Source organism: Chrysochloris asiatica, unplaced genomic scaffold (genome assembly GCF_000296735.1).
Source record: "Chrysochloris asiatica unplaced genomic scaffold, ChrAsi1.0 scaffold00006, whole genome shotgun sequence".
NCBI classification, from domain to species: Eukaryota; Metazoa; Chordata; class Mammalia; order Afrosoricida; family Chrysochloridae; genus Chrysochloris; species Chrysochloris asiatica.
In genome coordinates, this window is record NW_006408524.1 from 33,476,630 (window position 1) to 33,496,508 (window position 19,879).

The 19,879-nt window shown below is 40.6% G+C and overlaps 1 protein-coding gene across 2 annotated transcripts in view; it reads right to left on the minus strand.

Moving 5' to 3' along the window:
* The window catches only part of ITGB8 (integrin, beta 8), a 117,216-nt gene extending 104,690 nt beyond the window's left edge, over positions 1-12,526 (minus strand). The window contains exons 1-2 of one of the 2 annotated variants that reach the window (XM_006832228.1): positions 11,675-12,526; positions 11,197-11,243 (exon numbers count right to left, since the gene is read on the minus strand). Coding sequence is in view for 1 of the 2 variants with exons in the window: in XM_006832227.1 (XP_006832290.1) it covers positions 11,303-11,429 (127 nt within the window). In the remaining variant the exon portion in view is untranslated. Of the gene's footprint in view, positions 1-11,196; positions 11,244-11,302; positions 11,430-11,674 lie in introns of those variants that run through there. The other variant, XM_006832227.1, reaches the window with a different exon arrangement.
* Between the last annotated feature and the right edge of the window lie 7,353 nt (positions 12,527-19,879).

Here is a 19,879-nt window from a genome sequence, read left to right on the forward strand (position 1 = left end):
CCAACCACTGGAGAAGGATATCATGTTTTAGTAAGGTGGAGGGTCAGGGAAAAAGAGGAAGACCCCCCAGCAAGATGGATTGGCAAAGCGGTAACATCAATGGGCTCAAGTGTAGCAACAATTGTGAAGTTGGCCCTGGACCATGCAGTGTTTCATTCTGTTGTAGATAGGTTACTATGAGTCGGTATCAACTTGATGGCACCTAACAACAACAACAACAGCATCATACTTCAGGATAGATCTTGAAACGTTCTTTTTGATGAAAAATGTGAACATTCCCCTTGAATTTAACATTCCCGTCATAGTAGACTGTATGAATGTTGAATTCAGAATGGCCCATTTAAGTGAGTCCATTTCTGCTCACTAGTGCCTAAGATATCGATCTTTAAGTGTTCCATTTCATTTTTGGTAACTTCTAATTTTTCTAGATATAGATTTCCTACATTCCATGTTCTAATGATTATTATTATTTTATTATTGTTGTTAATGGATGTTTGCAGCTGCTTCTTCACATTTTGAATAATTTCTTCTCATCAATGAATGATGATCCTAAAAGTTTTACTCCATGTATGTCATTAAGTTTGACTGTAGTCTGAGGAGACAGCTCTTCCCCTGATGATGCCTTCTAATCTGATGATGCCTTCAAATCTGAGGGGCTCAATTTATTAGACAATAGTCTGCTGTTATTTATACAGTTTTCATTGGACTATTAACCCAGAAATAGATTGCCAAGTCCTTCTTCCTCTTCTATCTTATCAGGAAGCTCTTGCTGAAATCTGTCCCACCATAGATGCCATTTAAAGTATGACAACCTGACAAATGGTAGAAAGCCAGTATAAGAGTGTTGTTTCTATATATTTACCATGTATAGATCTTAGCTATATGCTAGGCTGAGTAATCCAACAGGATTTCTTTAAGTCATGTCAGAGATTGCTCTTTTTTTTTGAGACAAGCATAATCAGGGAAAATAAAAATAAATTAAGGATATGAATTAACTTGGCTCTCATTAAAACACTATTTGCTAGAGGACAGAATGCTGTAAAATATCTGTACACATCTTGGAGCCTAAATGTTGTTGTTGTTATTAAGTGCCATTAAGTCAGTTCCTACCCATAGCAACCCTGTATAGGATTTCCAAGAAGAAGGTGGTGAGCTTGAACCACCAACCTTGCAGTTCAAATGCATTAACCCACAGCGCCATACCAGGACTCCTGGGGCCTCCATATATGTTATAAATCCTAGCCTCTATGCCTGTGGTGATAATGCTATTTGGGAATGACTTGTCTTTTGCTGTATTAATGAGATAAGAGTAGTGCATGTTGTCTTAATCTCTTTTGAGTTATGTTGTTAAGTGCTGTAGAGTCTGTTCCAACTCATAGCACACCTGTATAGGGTTTCTGGGGAACGGCTGGTGAGCTTGAACCACCAACCTTGGAGATCAAACCGACCTTGTAGTCCAGTGCATTAACCCACAGCAATTAAACAAGCAAGCAAACAAGCAAGCTTTGTCCTGAACAAATAGAGTAGCAAAGACTACTGAATTTCTAGACAAGTCTTAGAGTCCTGGTGTGGATAAGCACTGGACTGTTAACCACAAGGTTGACAGTTCAAAGTCACCAGCTGCTAGTTGGAAACCCTACACAGGGTCCCTATGTGTTGATGACTCAATGACACTTAACAACACAACTACAGACAAGTCAACCTCTTTCTCAGGATCAAGAACAAGAGAACAAATTGTGGTGACATACCAGCTGTAAATATTTTAAAGTTACAAACCAGGCTGAGACACTGTTAAGTAAAATAAGTTCTATTGTCTTATGCTTTGATAAACATGCATTCCTAAGGGCCCCAAAGAAGAGGTCTGAATTTAGATCGTCAGACTCCTTCGATATCTGGATCGGAAGCTGATGGTGTGTGAAACATTGTCCTTCTAGTCCATAATCTGTTCCCTGCTTGTCTCCCCTCCTTGCACTGCAGTGAATCTGTCACTGGGCTGCATACAGAATACCCCATGTTGCATGTTCAAGCTCTGTTTACTTCCCCTGCAAGTAGTTCTTCTCCACAATCACCTGCAGGGGGAAGGCCCTGAAAGTGGGCCTGGGTTTTTTGTGCAGATAATTCTGGAGATGATCTAGAAGAAGGTGACAGACTCTTTTATGGTCCAGAGTACATCCTTCTAGGGCCCGGACAAGGGACCCTTTCAGTCAGTAAGCCAACCTATTCTTCTATTCTTAAGGTCATTGAAATTGCAAGCTATGGAGTCAAACCACACAGGTTTGAAGTCTGGTTCTATTAGGTATTAACTAAGAGATCTTGAGAAAGTCACTTAATATCTCTTTATTTGTCAAACTACAAATGGCAATGATCACAGTACACGTCTCAGAGGACTTTGAGCATTAAAGGGTATATTCCTATGCCATGTGTCCATGAACATATATGACATGCAGAAAACACTGTGTACTTGGTTATATTCTTTCAAAGTCAGAATCCACTGTAATAGCTAGCATTGAGTAGCAGGTACTTTTAGAAATCTGAATGAGTGACTGTTGTCGTTAAATGTTGTTGAGTTGGTTCTGACTCATAGTGACACCATATAAGGTTTCCAAGGAGTGACTGGTGGGTTTGAACTGCCAACCTTGAAGTTAGCAGTTCAGTGCTTACCCTACAGTACCACACCAGGACTACATGATTAAATGAATTATGAAGGTTTGTTTTTTATAACTACATTTAGTATTTAGTTAAAAATTACTGCTGATTAGAGTTTCTGTAGTCCAAACAGAAATCAATCTTCACACACACACTGAAAGTAAAGAATTACTTTTCATAGAAAGAATTATTTTTCATCATTTATCAACAGTGAAAACAATAAGGAATTTTTTATAAGATTAAAGAATACCAAGTCTCTACTTTTAACCTCTGACAATGGTTGGTTTATAATGACAAATCCTGCCTTCTGAACTGGGAAAGCATAAATAAGTGTGTTTTATGGTGCTAACCTCTATAAAGAAGCTCTGCTAGCGTAGTGGATACGAATTGGGCTGCTAACCGCAAGGTCAGTGGTCCAAAACTACCAGCTGTTCCGCAGAAGAAAGATGAGGATTGCTGCTCTCATAAAGATTTACAGCCTCGGAAACCCTGTGCAGGGTTGCTATGAGTCAGAACCAACTCCACAGTGCACAGCCACCACCAACAAACACTGTATACTGGGATCCACTTTTAAAAGAAAAATGTATTTTCCTAAAGTCAAATTCATTGAGTCAGTTATTCCACATAGTTTATTAGAACCTACTATGTATGGAGTCCTGGTGTAGCACTGGAGGCTAATGTGCTGGACTGCAAAGTAGGTTTGAAACACAAAGTAGGCAGTTTAAGCTCACTGGCCGCTCCTAGGAAACCCTATACTGGGTTGCTAAGGGTTGTAACCGACTGGATGGCACCTAACAACAACAAAATGTACTAGGCATTAGAAGTACAGAAACCCCGGGCACAGTATCTCTCCTCAGGAGGTCACAGCCAGGTGGGGGAGAACATGTACACATTCCCTAGATGTCTGGCACTGAGCAGCCCTCTGGTAGCAGTTAAGTGCTAGAAGACTAAACAAAAGGTTGGAGTTTCAAACTTACCCAGCACTTCTGTAGGATAAAGACCTTGTAATATGCCCCTGTAAAGACTGTTGGTGTTGAGGAGTTGGTACCCACTCATAGTGACCTTGTATAGGATTAACAAAGAGTGGCTGGTGAGTTTGAACCACTCACCTTGCAGTCCAGCACATTAATCTTCAGTGCCACCTCCAGGAAACCCTATAAGGCCATTCTGCTCTGTTACATGAAATCACTATGAGCCTTTGAATCCACTGTCTTGGAAGAAAGACATAGATCTCAGGAATTATTCAGGACAAAGAGTAGAAACTAAGACAATCTCTTACTTAGTATCAGCCAGCTAATTGCCATTTTATTGCCTTTCCCTATGTTATAACTTTTTCTGCCTAGCCTTAAGCAAGAATTTGATCACCTTGGGTCACCATGAGTTGGTCAACTAGATGGCAGCTAAAAATAACGACCACCAAAAATCAGATAGCAATTCAGCAAAGGATAACAAAATTTCTAGTACCTTAGTAAATTGAAAATCCTGCTATAATTTATATATTTTTTCTGTTTCTAGGAGTTAAACTAAAAAGGAAATCACTGGATCATGCAAATCTAAGTAAGTCTGTTGGGAACTCACTGAAGTAAGTTCTACCAAGTTGAGTGGTTCTCAAATATGTTCTGCCTCCTTTTAAAAACAAAACAAAAAACAAAAACAAAACAAAACACGACTACCATTTGATTGCTTTAAATCAGCAATTATCTATTTCTTTTTGTGTTTGCTTTTTTTGTGGGGACTTTCCTTCCCATGGATAGTGCCTGGATAGTGAAAGTGGTAATGCTCAGCTGCTACCTGAAAGCTTGGAGATTTGAGATGCACCTGGGAAGAAAAACCTGGCGGTATATTTGAAAACATCCATTGAAAATCCTGTGGAGTCCACTTCTACTCTGACATCCAGGAATTACTGTGTGTCAAAATCAACTGCACAGTAAACCTGAGTTAAAAACCATGAAATGACTTGGGTGGTCTGTAGAAAGTAAAAGCTGAATAAGTTTTAACAAGGAAGCTTAATGAAGTTTAACTTGAAGAAGTTAGCGTTATCAAGATGGCCTGTTTGGACCATCCATCCCCCTCACATTAATTTCTGATCCTTCACTCTGCTTTATCTACTTTCTTCTTTTAAATAACAAATATATTACACACACATATATGCATCTAAACATAGATCTAGCCTCCATTAGAACGTAAGTGTCATGAGAGCAGGGGCATTGCTTAGAAAACAGATCCTTTGATTCATTAGCATCAAACTGCTGCCTGACGCCAGTAAGCAGTATATGCCATCAGCCTAGCATACACTAGAAATCCCACCCTCTAAATGGCCCCTGGTATGGCACTATAGGGTCAGCACTGAACTTCGAAACACAAGGTTGGCAGTTCAAACCCACCAGTTGCTCCTTGCAAACTCTATTCAGGGTTGCTATGAGTCAGAACCGGCTTCACAGCACTTAACAACAACAACAAATGACTAATATTCTTCAATGTAAAGAAAACAGAAATGCTCACAATTGGAGCAACAAACACTATCATGATAAATAGAGAAAAGATTAAAGTTGTCAAAAATTTCATTTTATCTGGAGCCACATGAACAGCAAGCAGTCAAGAAATCAAATTGCATAAGGTATTGAGCAAATCTGTAGCAAAAGACCTCTTAAAACCTTTAAAGAGCAAAAATGTCACTTTGAGGACTTTTGGGTCACTTGACCCAAGCCATGGTATTTCCAATCAGCTCATATGCATGTGAAAATTGGACAATGAATAAGGAAGACTAAAGAAGAATGAATGCATTGGAATTATGGTGCTGGCAAAGAATATTGAATATACCATGAACTACCAAAAGAAGGAACCTATCTATCTTGGAATAATAATAACCAGAATGCTTCTTAGAAGTGATGGTGGCGAGACTTGTCTTCTGAGCCTTGGACAAGTCATCATAGGTCATCATGTCTGGTAAAGAATAAGATCAGTGAAAAAGAGGAAGAGCTTCAATGAGATGGGTTGACACAGTGGCTGCAACAATGGGTTCAAGCATGACAATAATTATGAGGATGGCAAAGGATCAGGCAGAGCTTTGTTTGTTGTACACTGGATCCCATTGGTTCAGAGTTGACTCAAGGTTACTGAACTAAATAATAACAAAAGAGCCAATACTGTTGGATATGGCTCATCACGGAAACATTTAAAAATCCACCTTAGTGAAAATGCATGGAATAAAAGTAGTATGAGTGTATGAAATCATATGGGTTATTAAGTTACAGAGTAGCTCCAAGTAGCTAGGGATGCAATGAGCCCTTTGTTGGTCAATGATTTAACTCATGTACCATGACTTTATCTCAATTAGTACTTCTGACTAAACTGATTACCAGGTAATTAGTAGGCAAGTCTCTTTCTCTTTCTTTCTCTCATAAACACCAGTCATACACATTGTCAATAATGTGGGAGCCAGAATTCCACCTAGGCTACTCCTATAAGGTAACATTTATCCTCTCCCCTTCTCATTATGATATGTAAACATCCATAGTGAGGAGCATTTAAAGTAGACTCAGAGGCTCAGAGGAATTCAACATAGAGCATGCTTTAACCACGCTCCTAATTCACAAATCTCTATCCTTCCCCCAGGGGAACATCTGTGTTCCAGACGTTTTCAATGGCTAATTTGTTTTAGAACAGATCAACAGGTCTTTCTTCTGAGTCTCCTTCTGGGTGGGTTCACATAGTCAACCTTTTTATTAGTAGTCAAATGCAAACCATTTTGTCACCCACAGACTTTCCATAAGATTGTGGTTGTTGCTGTTGATGTTGTACAATGGGTTCCAACTCATAGCAACCTTGCATAGGGTTTACGAAGAGTGGCAGGTGAATTTGAACCACCAACCTTGTAGTGCAAACCAACCTTTTGGTCCAGTGTTTTATCCCACAGCACCACACTAGGCCTCCAATAGATTATTGTTGTTGTTATGTGCCGTGGAGTTGGTTCTGACTCATAGCGACCCTGTACAGGGTTTCCGAGGCTGTAAATCTTTACGGGAGCAGAAAGCCTCATCTTTCTCCCGCGGAACAGCTGGTAGTTTCGAACTGCTGACCTTGCGGTTCGCAGCCCGATTCATAATCACTACGCTACCAGAGCTCCTCCAATAGATTACAGCCAATGAAAACTCTATGGAGTGTAATTCTGCTCTGATACACATGGGGTCACAATGAGCTAGCATGGATTCAATAACAACAGTTTAGTTTAGTCAATACAGAAATGGTTTTTAAGACCCAAGACTGCCTCAGTGCACCCAATAACTGACTATATACTGGGAAGAGAAAGTACAATGATTGAATCTTGGGAAACTCCTATTTGGCTGAGGAAGAAACAACATCAGAGATAGAGAAGGAGCTTAAACCAAGAGAGTATGGTCTCTAGGAAGCTAAGAAATGAAGTATTTCAAAGGAGGGAGTGGTCCACAGTGTCTGTACTCTCACAGCTGACAGGACAGGCAAGATGAAGATTAAGAATTGAACACCACATTTGGCAATGGGAAGGTCACTGCGATCTTAAGATCTGTGAAACTGCTGGGGCAATAAAGGAAAGCTGTTATGAGTTCAAACAGAAGGGGAGAAGACTTGGAGACAACGAGTCTGAACTATTCTTTCAAAGACTTTCAGTGTTAAGGAGAGAGAGAACCAAACGATGGAAGATATTATTATACCATTATGAATATTGTTATAAATAACATAGTAGAAAAGAAAAAAAACTGATGATAAAATTTCAGGGAATGCTTTAAAAGAACACTCCTTAAAACTAAAACTTCAAACAAAGTATACCTACTGTGATGACATGGATTAAAATAACATTCAACTGGGGAAGTAATTTAGTCACTTTTTTTTCTTCTTAATATACGTGAATAACAAAAAGCGGTTACATGTGGATGGACACTTTTCAGAGAAGTCTTTTTAATGGAACTGTTATAGAATTATTGCAAAGTATATGAAATTTTATTTTTGCCATTTCTTGTCTTTCTCTCCTCTGCAATTCTTCCACTGAAAGATGTGAACATTTGTGTGACCCTAAATTTGTACTACACTATCCATCTGTCAGTTTGCTGGCTCAGGAGTTGCTGTGATGCTGGAAGCTATGCCACTAGCATTTCAAATACCATCCGGGTCATCCACGGTGTACAGGTTTCCAGCAGAGCTTCCAGACAAAAATAGCGAAGGAAGAAAAGCTTGCAATCTACTCCTAAAATTTAGCCAATGCAAATAACAGAATTGTGCATGACTTGCTTTCTTTTGACCCATCATCACTCGAGGAAAACAACTTGTTTGATGAAGTAGACTGCCAGTTAAGGGAGAGGGAGACCCACAGTGGTACAATAGTCAAATGATGCACTCAGTGATGTTAACAATTGCGAGGATTACGTTAGGAGGGAGAATGTTTTGTTCTGTGGTACTTAAAAGGTCATTTTGAGTTGGAATTGACCCAACTAAAGTTAACAATAAACTTTCTACCAAAAGTGATCAAATAGAAATATTCATGTTTTGGGATTCATGCAGCATGCTTCTCCTGCAATAGTATACCTAGTTACTGAAATACTTTAGGGGGGAAATGGCATAAAGGATTTACTTGATAACAATCCAGTTGGAGGAAAGAGAAGAACTAGATGGGAGGATAAATTAAAGAAATGATGAAGCTGGGTAATGGGTATATGTTTGTTTCTGATGCCGTTCTCCCATGCTTAAAACTATCCACAATACAGGTTAAAATAAACAAAACAAAAACAGGGTTGATACCAAGCTTGACCCAAAGGAATCCATTAAATGGTAGAGTTTCAGATAATGTGGAAACAAGTGAAGGAACTATTTGGGGGCATAAAAATCTCTCTGGCAATTCCCAAATTATGTCAGGTACATACTGGCCTTTCATATACAGTGCAAGAATAAATGTCTTTTTAACAGATCAGAAAGTGCCTCAGTTGCTTTGAATGTATATTCAGGCAAATCATTTGGAAAACTGATTTTTTTTTTTTTTTAATCAAGTGTTGGTTCTCTTAAACAACCTCCCACTTCAAGTAAGTATAAAGAATTCTGAACAGGGCCAATGAATCTTATTTTAAAAATTAAACCCAAATTTACATTGTTCTTGCGCCCTTCCAGTGAAGATATATGTTTGAGGTGAAGGAGTAGTCCATGCACACAACATGAAATTCATTGTGATATCATTAACACTTTCATAAAGATGTGATCATCTCTAAATTAGGCTTCTGTATAACAATGTAGGTAATAAAGGTTTTTAATCTTTCAAAATGAACCATTAGTGGAGCCAATCGACAGATCTGCAGCATTACCTCTTTAAATATTAACTAGCTAGGTATCTTTCAGTGTTTTTCAGTTACTCACTAACCATTTTATAATATTATTGTTTCTCTCACTGTCAGTAATTTCCAACAAGGAAAGTTGACAAGAAAACTCATATACCTTTTTTTTCTACACAACTTTTTTTTTATTATTAGTATCAGGCTCCTGCTCACTACATGTTCATTATTAAAAGTCCACTATGTTTTTGGAGCTTATAAATTCTAGTTCAAAATTAAAGTTATGTTGTCTTTGTACAATCTAAGGTTCCTTTTCTATGGTTGTACTGCCCTCAACATTTCCTTGGTGTAAACTATTGAGCAAGGGAACAAGATTTTCTTTGTAACTGATACCTAAATTTCTATTTTGCTTTAAGCATCTAATTTGCACTGTGCAGACATATAATTTGAGACTTGTAGCTGTATCACAAAAGTAAAATGGCTTATGCTGATCTCTAATTTTCTGCGTTGTACTGGCTTATAATTTACATTTTTTGCATGTTTTTAACTGCACTGTCAACCAGGATACATCAGAAATCTTTGCATAATGACAGACACTTGGAAAAGGAGGCCTTGTTCTGATTTCAGATAAGCATTCCTTTCTCTGGACTGCAGGTGCAAGAGGGCCCATTCATAATATTTGCTTCAATATTGATGAGAACATGCTATTACATGAAAGACTGATTAATATTAACAAAACTTGATGAATACATATACACATATATATTTTTTTTTAAAAAAACCCTTATTACTATTATTATCAAATTCTAGAGGTAAGTAGGCCTTTTTCCCTTTGTCTACCTATTTGGGACAAGATATACCCTGCTGACACAGCTTCATCATTTTGTTTTTATCTTTGTATGTGTTTACTAAATCTACAAAAATACTTTGTCATTAATTTATGAAACAGGATGTCATTTTGCTCTGTGGAAAAATTCGCTGCAACAAATACACATTTCATTTAAGAGCTAATTGATAGTGAATGTTACTTTTTCTTTTACCCTATGATTCACTGATTTGAAATCAACATATATGCCAAAAGTAACCACAGGATAAAAAATTAGCTCTAATTGCCCTGGTTTCACATAACTAGGTAAATCTCCCTTAGACAAATAAATATTAGACAATTGCATATGTAACAATTAAATAAAGCTAGCTTGGTGTTTCCATTATAAACTCTCTTTAAGGTTATGACTTGACTGATGTATACTTAGCTTCAGGCTGAAACTTGGCACATGACTTCAAAGTGTAGGAATAAATTTATTGTATAAAACAAGTACAATTATTAATTAAACTCTCCGAGACCATAAGAGGTCAAAGAAAGGCTCTAACAAAACTTAAGAGCACAGTAACTACCAAACACAGATGAGGTAAAGTTGAAAAAAAAAAATGTATATAAGTGTATAATGGTAACAATAGAATCATTGCTAAAGTAGATGTTTGACCTATGTTCAAAACTAGTAAAATTTCATCCTAAATAGATTATTACTCTTATTGTATGTTTTATTGCTTACTAACAAACTGCTGCTACTACCTTAAATTTGCATCTAAATCCAAATTCTGCTTTCTTTTGTGATTTGGGGAGGGCAAGTATTATTTTCCTCATTAGACAAATGAGGACAATGAAGTTTATCAAGAGAAAACCTCTCCAAACCTAAGGTAGTTCTGACAGAAGTGACTTGCTGGACCGAAGATCAATCCTGATCCAGGTTTCTCCCTGCTTTTCAGTCTCAGAGATTGATCTAATTGAGAATTCTATCAGGAAAGTTTTTAAAAACCTGAAAAGATGATTTAAAGCAAGTGTATGGCTTTTGTGTTTAATCTTTCAAGCTAAGTACTATGGTAGAAGAAACTGGCTTGCTGTATTCTATTCTTTCATGGACTAAAAAATTCTCATTCCAACAAGTTTATCTACAGTTAGATTCAACTGCAGGTTAGTGGTTAGTGGAATCAAATAACTGGAAAGAGGGGGGATATGTTATGTACAGACTGCTCAAACCCTCAAGGATTGAGCAGAACCCTTATATTGGCTTTTAGAAATTAAACTTCCTCCTCCTCCCTTTTAAACTCCCATATTATTACTGCTTTCCTAACGTACAGTGTCCTCTCATATATTTAGTTATTGCTGTCACTTTGGGGAGGAAATGCTTGACACTTGGTCTCCCTGGGGCCCCTGTGAAGAAAGACCTTGCCACACACCAACACTTCTGAACTTTACCTGGCAAGGATGCTCTGGGCCGGCAGCTGTTCGTGGCAGTTCAAGACCTTTGGGGAAAGCAAGGAAAATATACAATAACAACAACAACAACAAAAAAAAAACTTACCACTCTGGCCCAATCCAAGAATAACTGAAAGCACCCAGGCCGCCCGCAGCGCCTGGGCAGGACCTCGCCGGCAGTTTTGCAAGCTGATAAATGCGGCGGTAAAAAAAGCCAGGGCCCAGCCGCACATAATGCACCGTCGCTCGCACCGCGCCCGCCGCCTCGTTGCCTTCGGGACGCGCTCACGCCTCCCGGGCGCACCTAGGGGTTGGCGGGCCGAGTCTCGCTAGGACGTTTCCTGCAGACCTGGCAAGCGGATCCCGCAGCTCTGAGCTATCGGTGCAGGTACGCGGGCCGGAGCACCGCTCGGCATCTCAGGGCCCCCGCGGCCCTCCCACTTTGGACCGCGGGTCCCGTCGTCTCAGTGAACAGCACCTTCTCAGACGGCCGATGCCCAGCGGGGGAGACGCGAGCTAGGGCTCCGCTGCCCGCTCCGGGACAAAGAAAAGAGCTTTTGTTTCTTTCCAGCCTGTAGGGCTTCTGCTGCATAAATCAGCTCAGCAAAGAGCCAAACACCATCAAACCCAAACAAAGCCCGAAACTGGGGGGGAGGGGGGGGGAACCACCCTAATGTACATTCACTGGGTGCTGTAGCTTCTGTGGGAGGGGACGCCGGCGGGGCCGAAGAGAAAAAAAAAAGTCACTGGTGCATCAATCACCGCGAGCTTCTTCCACAGGTGGGTAGGGAGGCTTGCTCCACTTAGTTGCAGCTTTGCAGCCCCAACAGCGGAGCCGCGGGCAAAGACGAGGCGGCAGCGTTCTGGCTGGCGAGGGAGGAAGCTTGGGGTGCCAGCAGCCGGGGGAGGCGGCTCCGGGAGCGCACTAGAAGCACCCACCAGCGCCCGCTGGTACAGCGCGATACATCGTCACTCCCTGCTCGACCAGGAGTGGTGGGGACGACCGCGAAAGCAGGAGGGGAGGCTCGGCAGGAGTGCGGGAATCAGGCCTTGCGGGGCTAGGGCTGCGTGTCCTGGTCCTTCTGGCCCCAGTGCACTGCTCGGGCGTCCCGCCACCCAGAGTCCGGACAGCTGGCACGTTCTGGGGAGCACTCGGCGAGAACGCGAGGGAAGGGAGGCCGATAATGGGAGGAGGGGAGGTCCTGTCCCGGCCCCCCGGGGGTCTCTCTGCTAGCGGATAGCTGGGCGCGCTCCCGGACTCGAGTTGCTAGGAAACCACCCCACGCTCTTGAGCTTTTTGCCCTGGCGGCCGGCAGGCGCGGCCCGGGGCGGCAGCAGCAGAAACAGCTCCGAGCAGCGTGGGCGGGACATTGGTGAGGCATGAAGTCACCGCGGCCCACACTCGCTCTTTGTTTTGCTCACTCCAGCTCTTTTTTTCCTCCTTGGCTCTGATAGTTGCCATTCCTATCGTTCACAAGAACTCCTGATGCGTAGCCGCGCAACAGGACTCGTACTCCGTGTTCCCTTTCTTCTCCTCCCCCGAATCCCTGCACCCCCAACGCTCGCCAGGAGACTCGCTCCGCACGAATGGCAGCTGCGCGCAAACCCCAACCTCTCACCCCCCGCGCTGCGCGCTCCTTTGTTCAGCGCTACTCACTGTCCTGCAGCTGCTGCAAACCTAACGGAGTCAGGGGCCTTTCCCCGCCCCCAACACCCTCTGCTCCCAAGGAGCAAGCAGCCCACTTTGCTTGAGTTACGGACTCGCTCTCTGTCCCAACCCATGGCCGCCTGGTGTTATCACTCCCCACCCCACCCCCAAGTCCTTGGAGAGTGAGACGGGTCTGCGGGGACTGTAACCCAAGTTGCTATCCCAGACTTCTAGCTTTTCCCAGACGTTGGCGATGGCTCTGAACTTTTGTTACAAACGAGTCTTTATGAGTTTAAGTGTCACCTTCCAAATAAATGGAACAAAGCCGTTACAAACATGGGCAGGACGGGGAGAGAGACGCTGAGAAGATCTGAGGGCACTTCTGCCTGCATGTGGTTCAGAAATTTAGGCACAATCGGGAGTGGGTGTTGTACTGGACAACTGTCTGGGAAGCAGCGCGCCTCCTTGGGTCCTGTCACTTCCACTCCAGGCTAATGAAAGGAACCCAGCCCCTCTTGGATTGCAGAGAAGGCTTTGGAACACTGAGTGATGGCTTTCTTTTTCCTCTAGAGGCAGAAATGGTTCTCCGTGGTGAAGGCTGACCTCTGCTTTCTCCTTTAGCAGTCTAGTCCACCTCTGAGGTAGGACACTGGCCTTGACAGGTATCACAGCAGTCCAGTCAGATTAAGGTGAAATATGCGGGAGTTTCCCCCCTTCTCATTTGTTTAATAGTTTCCATCACCATATTTGGAGTAAAAAAACAAGTAGGAGGCTCTCTCTCTCTTTTTTTCTTTCTGTTTTCTAATTGTTAACTGAGTGAATGGAAAGTACCTGGTTAATTAAGCACAGAACCGAAAACTCCCACTTTACAGGTGTAAACTGCACATTGGAGCCCACAGAATCAGCTAAGAAAACCAGCAGCCCGTTTGGAAAATAAAAGCAGGTCTTTTTGAAATGCCAAAGGCATGATCCAAACTTCAGAAACTGACACTTGTTAAACACAATTGTACTATTGGCGATGCATTATAAATAAACAGGATTAAATCCAGCCCAGTCTCCTTATTTATTTTCTTTCCTTGGCCCCATGTTTGGATAGCTATGGTTTTGGTTTGGGTGGTCTTAGAGTGAAGGGCCTGGAAAGTGATGGAGAAGGGGCTGTGTATGTTTTAGTCCAGAATCCAGATACAAGTAGCCCCTGTTTTCCGGAAGTTTGCTTTATGCCACTTCGCTTTTACAAAAGACCCACATTAGTACCTGCTGTTGCTAATTGTGGAGTCCTGGTGTGGTGCTGTGGGTTAATACGCAGGACTGCAAAATCGGTTTGGACTGCAAAGTTGGTTTGAACCGCAAGGTCAATGGTTCAAGCTCAACAGTTGCTCCTCGGAGACCCTATATAAGGTTGCTATAGATAAGAACTGACTCGACGGCACTTAGTTGTATCCCTGTGGGATAATGTACTGGACCTCAAATTTGGTTTGAACTGCAAGGTTACAGGAAACCCTATAGAGGATCACTATGAGCCTGAATCGACTTGAAAGCAAGCGTAACAAAGACATAACAATCACTAATTGAAAGAAATATGAAAAGGACTTTCACTTTTACGAAAAAAAAAGGTGACAAGGGACACTGGCTTTCATTATTACTATTATTTTGCAGCATGTTGTTAGAGACACCATGTACCCAAGCAACACGAGCAGATACACAAAGCTCCTTCCCCAGGAACAACATTGTACATATATTATTTCTACTATATATATAGGCTGTGTGGAGTCTTGGTGTGACACTGTAGGATAAGCACTGGACTGATAACAGCAAGGTTAGCAGTTCAAACCCACCAGCTGCTCCCCAGAAACTGTATACAGGGTCTCTATGAGTCAGAATCGACATTATGGCACTTACCAACAACAACAGGCTGTGTTTCACATCATTCCTGCTTTTACTTTATGTTAGTGCTATTTTCGGTTTTATATGTTATATGGAATGATTTGGTAGGGTATTTTTTGGATCTGAGAATGGTCAAAATGTTATCCATATAAATTAATGGTAATCATTTCTTTGTTTTATGTCATTTGGCCTAGAAGAGCTTTCATAGGAACACTTTACTTTCTGCTGTTGTTGTTGTTAAGTGCCGTCTAGTCGATTCGGACACGTAGCGACCCTGTATAGGGTTCCCAAGGCATAACTGGTGAGCTTGAACTGTCGACCTTGCAGTTCAAACTGACTTTGCAATCCAGCACATTAACCCACAGCACCACACCAGGACTCTGATCGCAAGGGAAATTACGAATCGGGCTGCTAACCTCACGGTCAGCAGTTAGAATCTACCAGCTGTTCCGCAGGAGAAAGATGAGGCTTTCTGCTCCCATAAAGATTTATAGCCTCGGAAACCCTGTACATGGTCACTATGAGTCAGAACCGACTCCACGGTACTTAACAACAACAACAACAACATATCTAACAATATTTTTTTAAAACATTGCCATCAAATTGATTCTGGCTCATAAGATTTGAAAATTTCAACACAAAATGAACATTTGTACAAATTCTTAAATGGGGCAGCGTGTAGTATATGTTCCATAGGTTACTTCACAGGCTTCAGATATGTAGTTATGCTGAAGATGAGGCAGTGCTGCAATCAAGTGGAGAGGTCATTATGATGCGTGGAGATGAACATTCTGCACTGTAGAATGACCATCACATCAGAGTTTCATGACATAGTTCCAAATCTAACTCTTGATGATGGACTGCAAATAACAGTCATAGTATTAAAATGAAATATAAACTTACTAAAACTATAATGGATGTGGTTTTGTGAAACTGAAGAGGTATGCAGTGATTTTTGAAATTTGGCGTTGTTGGAGTAAATGGTTAAATGCAATGGTTAAAACTGAAAAGTCAGCGGTATGAGTTCCCTCAGGGTTGCCTTAGAAGGAAGAAGGCCCGGTGATCCACTTCCAAAATTATTAGCCATTGACCACCCTATGGAACTTAGTTTGACATACATGAGTTAGAATCCAGTTGATGTTGTTAAGTTCTGTCAAGCCGACTCCTATTCCTAGCAACACTTTACAGGTTTGCAAGGAGCAGCTGGTGGGTTTGAACTGTTGACTTTGTGGTTTGCTGTCCAGTGCTTATCCTACAGTACCACACCGGGAGTCCTATCAACTTGACAGCAACTGCTTTTTTGTTTTTTAAATGTTCATATTGTTGTTAAATGTCAGCCAATCAGTTCTAACCATACATAAGAGTTGATATATTCTGTACACATTGCAAAAACAACTGAGGAGCAAGAGGAATAAAAGGATACTCATAAGTCTTTTTCAGGAAATTCTGAAACCCTTTGAGTAGGATGACTTTATCTTTTGTTAAATGAAGGCCATGCAGATATATGTCAAGAAACCAATTTTATGGAGAATAGACTAGCAGAATTGTAACAAGGTTGTAATTCAAGTTACAGAGATAATATATGACAGATTATTTTTTTATGTGATATTTACAAATTATTTACAGAACTTTACTGAAATCCTGCAAGCCATTGATAGTTTTTGTTTTTTGTTTTTTTAAGCCATAATAAAAGGAACAAAAAGTCTGGTTTTTCCAATAAATGTCACTGTTCACACAAAACATCCTTCTTCCTGTAAGGAAATGTACAGGATATTGTAAAGCAATGCAATGTTGCTTCCTTTATCATATTGCTTGGAGAATTCTGATGAAGGAAACAATTATTTCCAAAGATGGACTTGATTAATTCCTGGTTTTCAGTATGTTCCACTGTCTTGCTTTGACATTTCTGAAGCTAACTTTTGATCATTTGTGGTAATATGAGCGAATGAAATTCAGTCTGAAAATAGCATTTTAGTTATTCATTCCTATTATCACACTCTTTGTGTTGCTAATAAGTCATAAAATTAGATGGCTTATGTTTCTTTCCTACTCTTTAAACCTTGATTTCTCACTAATTCAGTTTATAACAAGAAACAAATTAGCCAAGGGCAGATAGTAGGAGCAAGAGAGATATCTGAGATACTGCTCTTTCAATTGAGTATTCAGTCTCTAAACACGGTTTTGTGCAAATTTCTGACCTCATAAACCAAAAAGAAAAAAAGAAAACCACTGACAAAACCCCTTTACTGTCAAGCAGATTCTAAATTCCAGCTCCTGGCACTTCCATGTTTTTATGGAGCATAGCTTCTGTCTCTGTGGGGTTTCTAGGGTGCCATCTTTATAGATGCAGAGCACCCGGCTTTCCATTTGTGAATCACTGTATTTGAACTGCAAAGCTTTAGGTTAGTTGTCAAGTACATTTATGACTTGTCTGGTAGTATAATGAGGAAGCAAAAGGTGGGTTGTTGTTAAGTGCCATCAAGTTGATTCCGACCCATAATAACCCTGTATAGGGTTTCCAAGAAGCAGTTGGTGAGCTTGAATCACCGACCTTGCAATTCAAATGACTTTGCAGTCTGACGCATTAGCCCACAGTGCCACACCAGGACTCGAAAAGCTGGGTAATGAAGGACATATTTGAATCCAGTTATCATTGTGGACAACTGTAATTTACTCCTCTAAGAGCGCTTGGGGAAAAGGTACTCAATGTTATTTAAATATGATATGTGACACTATCAGTCCTTAAATGGTTTGAGACATGTTTGTCATTACCTAGGTACAAAAATCTAAAGTATGTAGAAACTTTCATAGCAATTTGATTTGTTTAGGGCGCAAAGATATTTGAGAAGCGTGTCAACAACAACAGTATAGAATACAAGGTCCAAAGCTATTCCACAAAAGAAGCAAGATAAATTCTCATCAGGTTGGAGTCCCTGGATGGTGCAAAAGCTTAAAGGGCTCATATGCTTTTTGAGTCCATCCAGAGGTCTACTTCTATCCAGAGATCTACTTCCAACAAAGTCAGCCATCAGCAACCCTATGAAGCACAATAAGCTGACACACATGAGGTCAGCACAAATCAGAAGTCCACTCAATAGCAATGAGAGTGATAGTTTTCCCATTAGGCTAAGTCAGTCCTTGGTTGAGACTGCTTCCTGGAGTGTTGGTTCTGTAGCATGTCTGTGTGTACAACGAAGTGGTCAGCCTGGAGGAGCATGGGAAGATCACTGATAGAGTCTGCTACAGCTAAGAACTTAGTTCAAATGCTACTTCATCTCTATAATTGTTCTGATAATTAGTTTAATTGTTCTGATAATGAGTTATAGACTAAATAAGCAATAGTTTGTCATGTGCTATAAATGGATAATATAAAGCTAAGATTAGATTACCCACAGACAAAATGTTTCATTCAGTAGTATCCCTATAGATAAAGAATACTGCCAACAAAAGCACCTGTCAATGGTCAATGTTGCTAAATTTTAGCAGTTCCATTAACCCTATACAGGCTATGGGTTGGAACCCACTCAACTCAATGGCACTTAACAACAACAACAACAACATTATCCTTAATCCAATTGTAATGCAAAGCAAGTAACCTGAGGAAGTCAGAATAAGGAGTAATAGGTATCTGTTAGTTTATGGGGCTCCCCTTACCACGCTAAGAGAGTTACCTTTTCTCTTGTTGGGAAATAGTCTTATACTGTGCACTGAGACAACCAAAAACAAGAGCTCCTTCACACTCTCCACCCTTAGAAAGTCAGTGTACTAGCAAGTGACTTAAATTCAGACATTAAGACATTAACAAACAGGATTCTAAATCTTGAGCAAGTGGACCAAAGATGAAGGGATAGTTAAAAAAACACAGTTTTGTCTGCTGGTCACTTAGTCCTACTGCTGTAACCTCCCTAGGTTTCTGGCCTTATTTAATCAAGGCTTCGTAGTCTCCTGCTGCTTCAGAGCTCTCAATTTCCTTCCAATATATACCTTTTTTAAAATTTTACTTATGACAGTTATAGTCTGATTTTGTTGCCTAAAACCATATGGTAGCTATGAAGTAGTTGAGAAGGATCAGAGCTCTGATTCAACCCTGCTCAGAAACCCCTTCATAGAAGTTGGTCTCCTTATCCATTTAGGTCTCAGTTGTCACTTTGTAAAATGGGACCAGCACAGCAGTGTGCTTCATGGAAAATTAGTCTATGAGGTAGTCCCTATATAAAGGATTTGTTTGTTTGTTTGCTCTGCAGAATCCAACTGCACATTGACCTATTTAATTTCTGAAAATTCCTCCAGTGAAGGATTTAACTTTGACTCAGCATTTCTCAAGCTTAAAGCACAAAAGTTTTACTTCAGAAAACATTAATGTCTCATAGAATTAATCATGCACAGAATAACTGGGAAAACACATACGCCCCAGTTCAAGTTTCTTTGAAATGGACCCAACACTGGAGTCTGTCATCAAGCAGTGTTTGGACCATGAGAACAGGAGTTCTAGGGGTTCTTTAACTTCACTATATACCCACACCAGACCCACTGCCATTGAGCCTATTCTGAGTCATAGTAACCTTGAATAGCTTTTCCAAGGCTGTAAACCTTTATGGGAGCAGAAAACCTCCTCTTTCTCCTATGGAGCAGCTGGTGACTTTGAACTGCCACCCTGTGATTAGCAGTTCAATGCTTAGCCTATAGCGGCACCAGAGCTCTTTAAATCTCAATGAATATTATAAATCATATTAATTTATAAAATAATACTTTTATAATTATTTATAATAAGGTCTTTACCTTATTACAGTGCCGGCTTCTGGAACCACACCAGATCTACTAATTAGAACATCCAGGAATTCCTGTTCACCTGGTGCTGTCAAGTCACTTAGGAATCCTATAAGTAGCCACTCCATAGGAGATTGTGTTGTAGAGTGTCTTCAGTCCACAGTATGACACATTTTGTACTACTTCAGTGAAAAGTACATTTTAGTGGCTTATGTTCTTGTTCATGAGAAGCAATCAGAAGCTATAATCATAATAATACATCCTTCTGACCTGATCATTCACCAGCTAAGAACTGTAAACTCAAAGACAGCTTGAAAATACCCACTTAAAACCTACTGAATCTCTGACCCCAACTTCAAAAACCTATAACATTAAAAAGTGAAT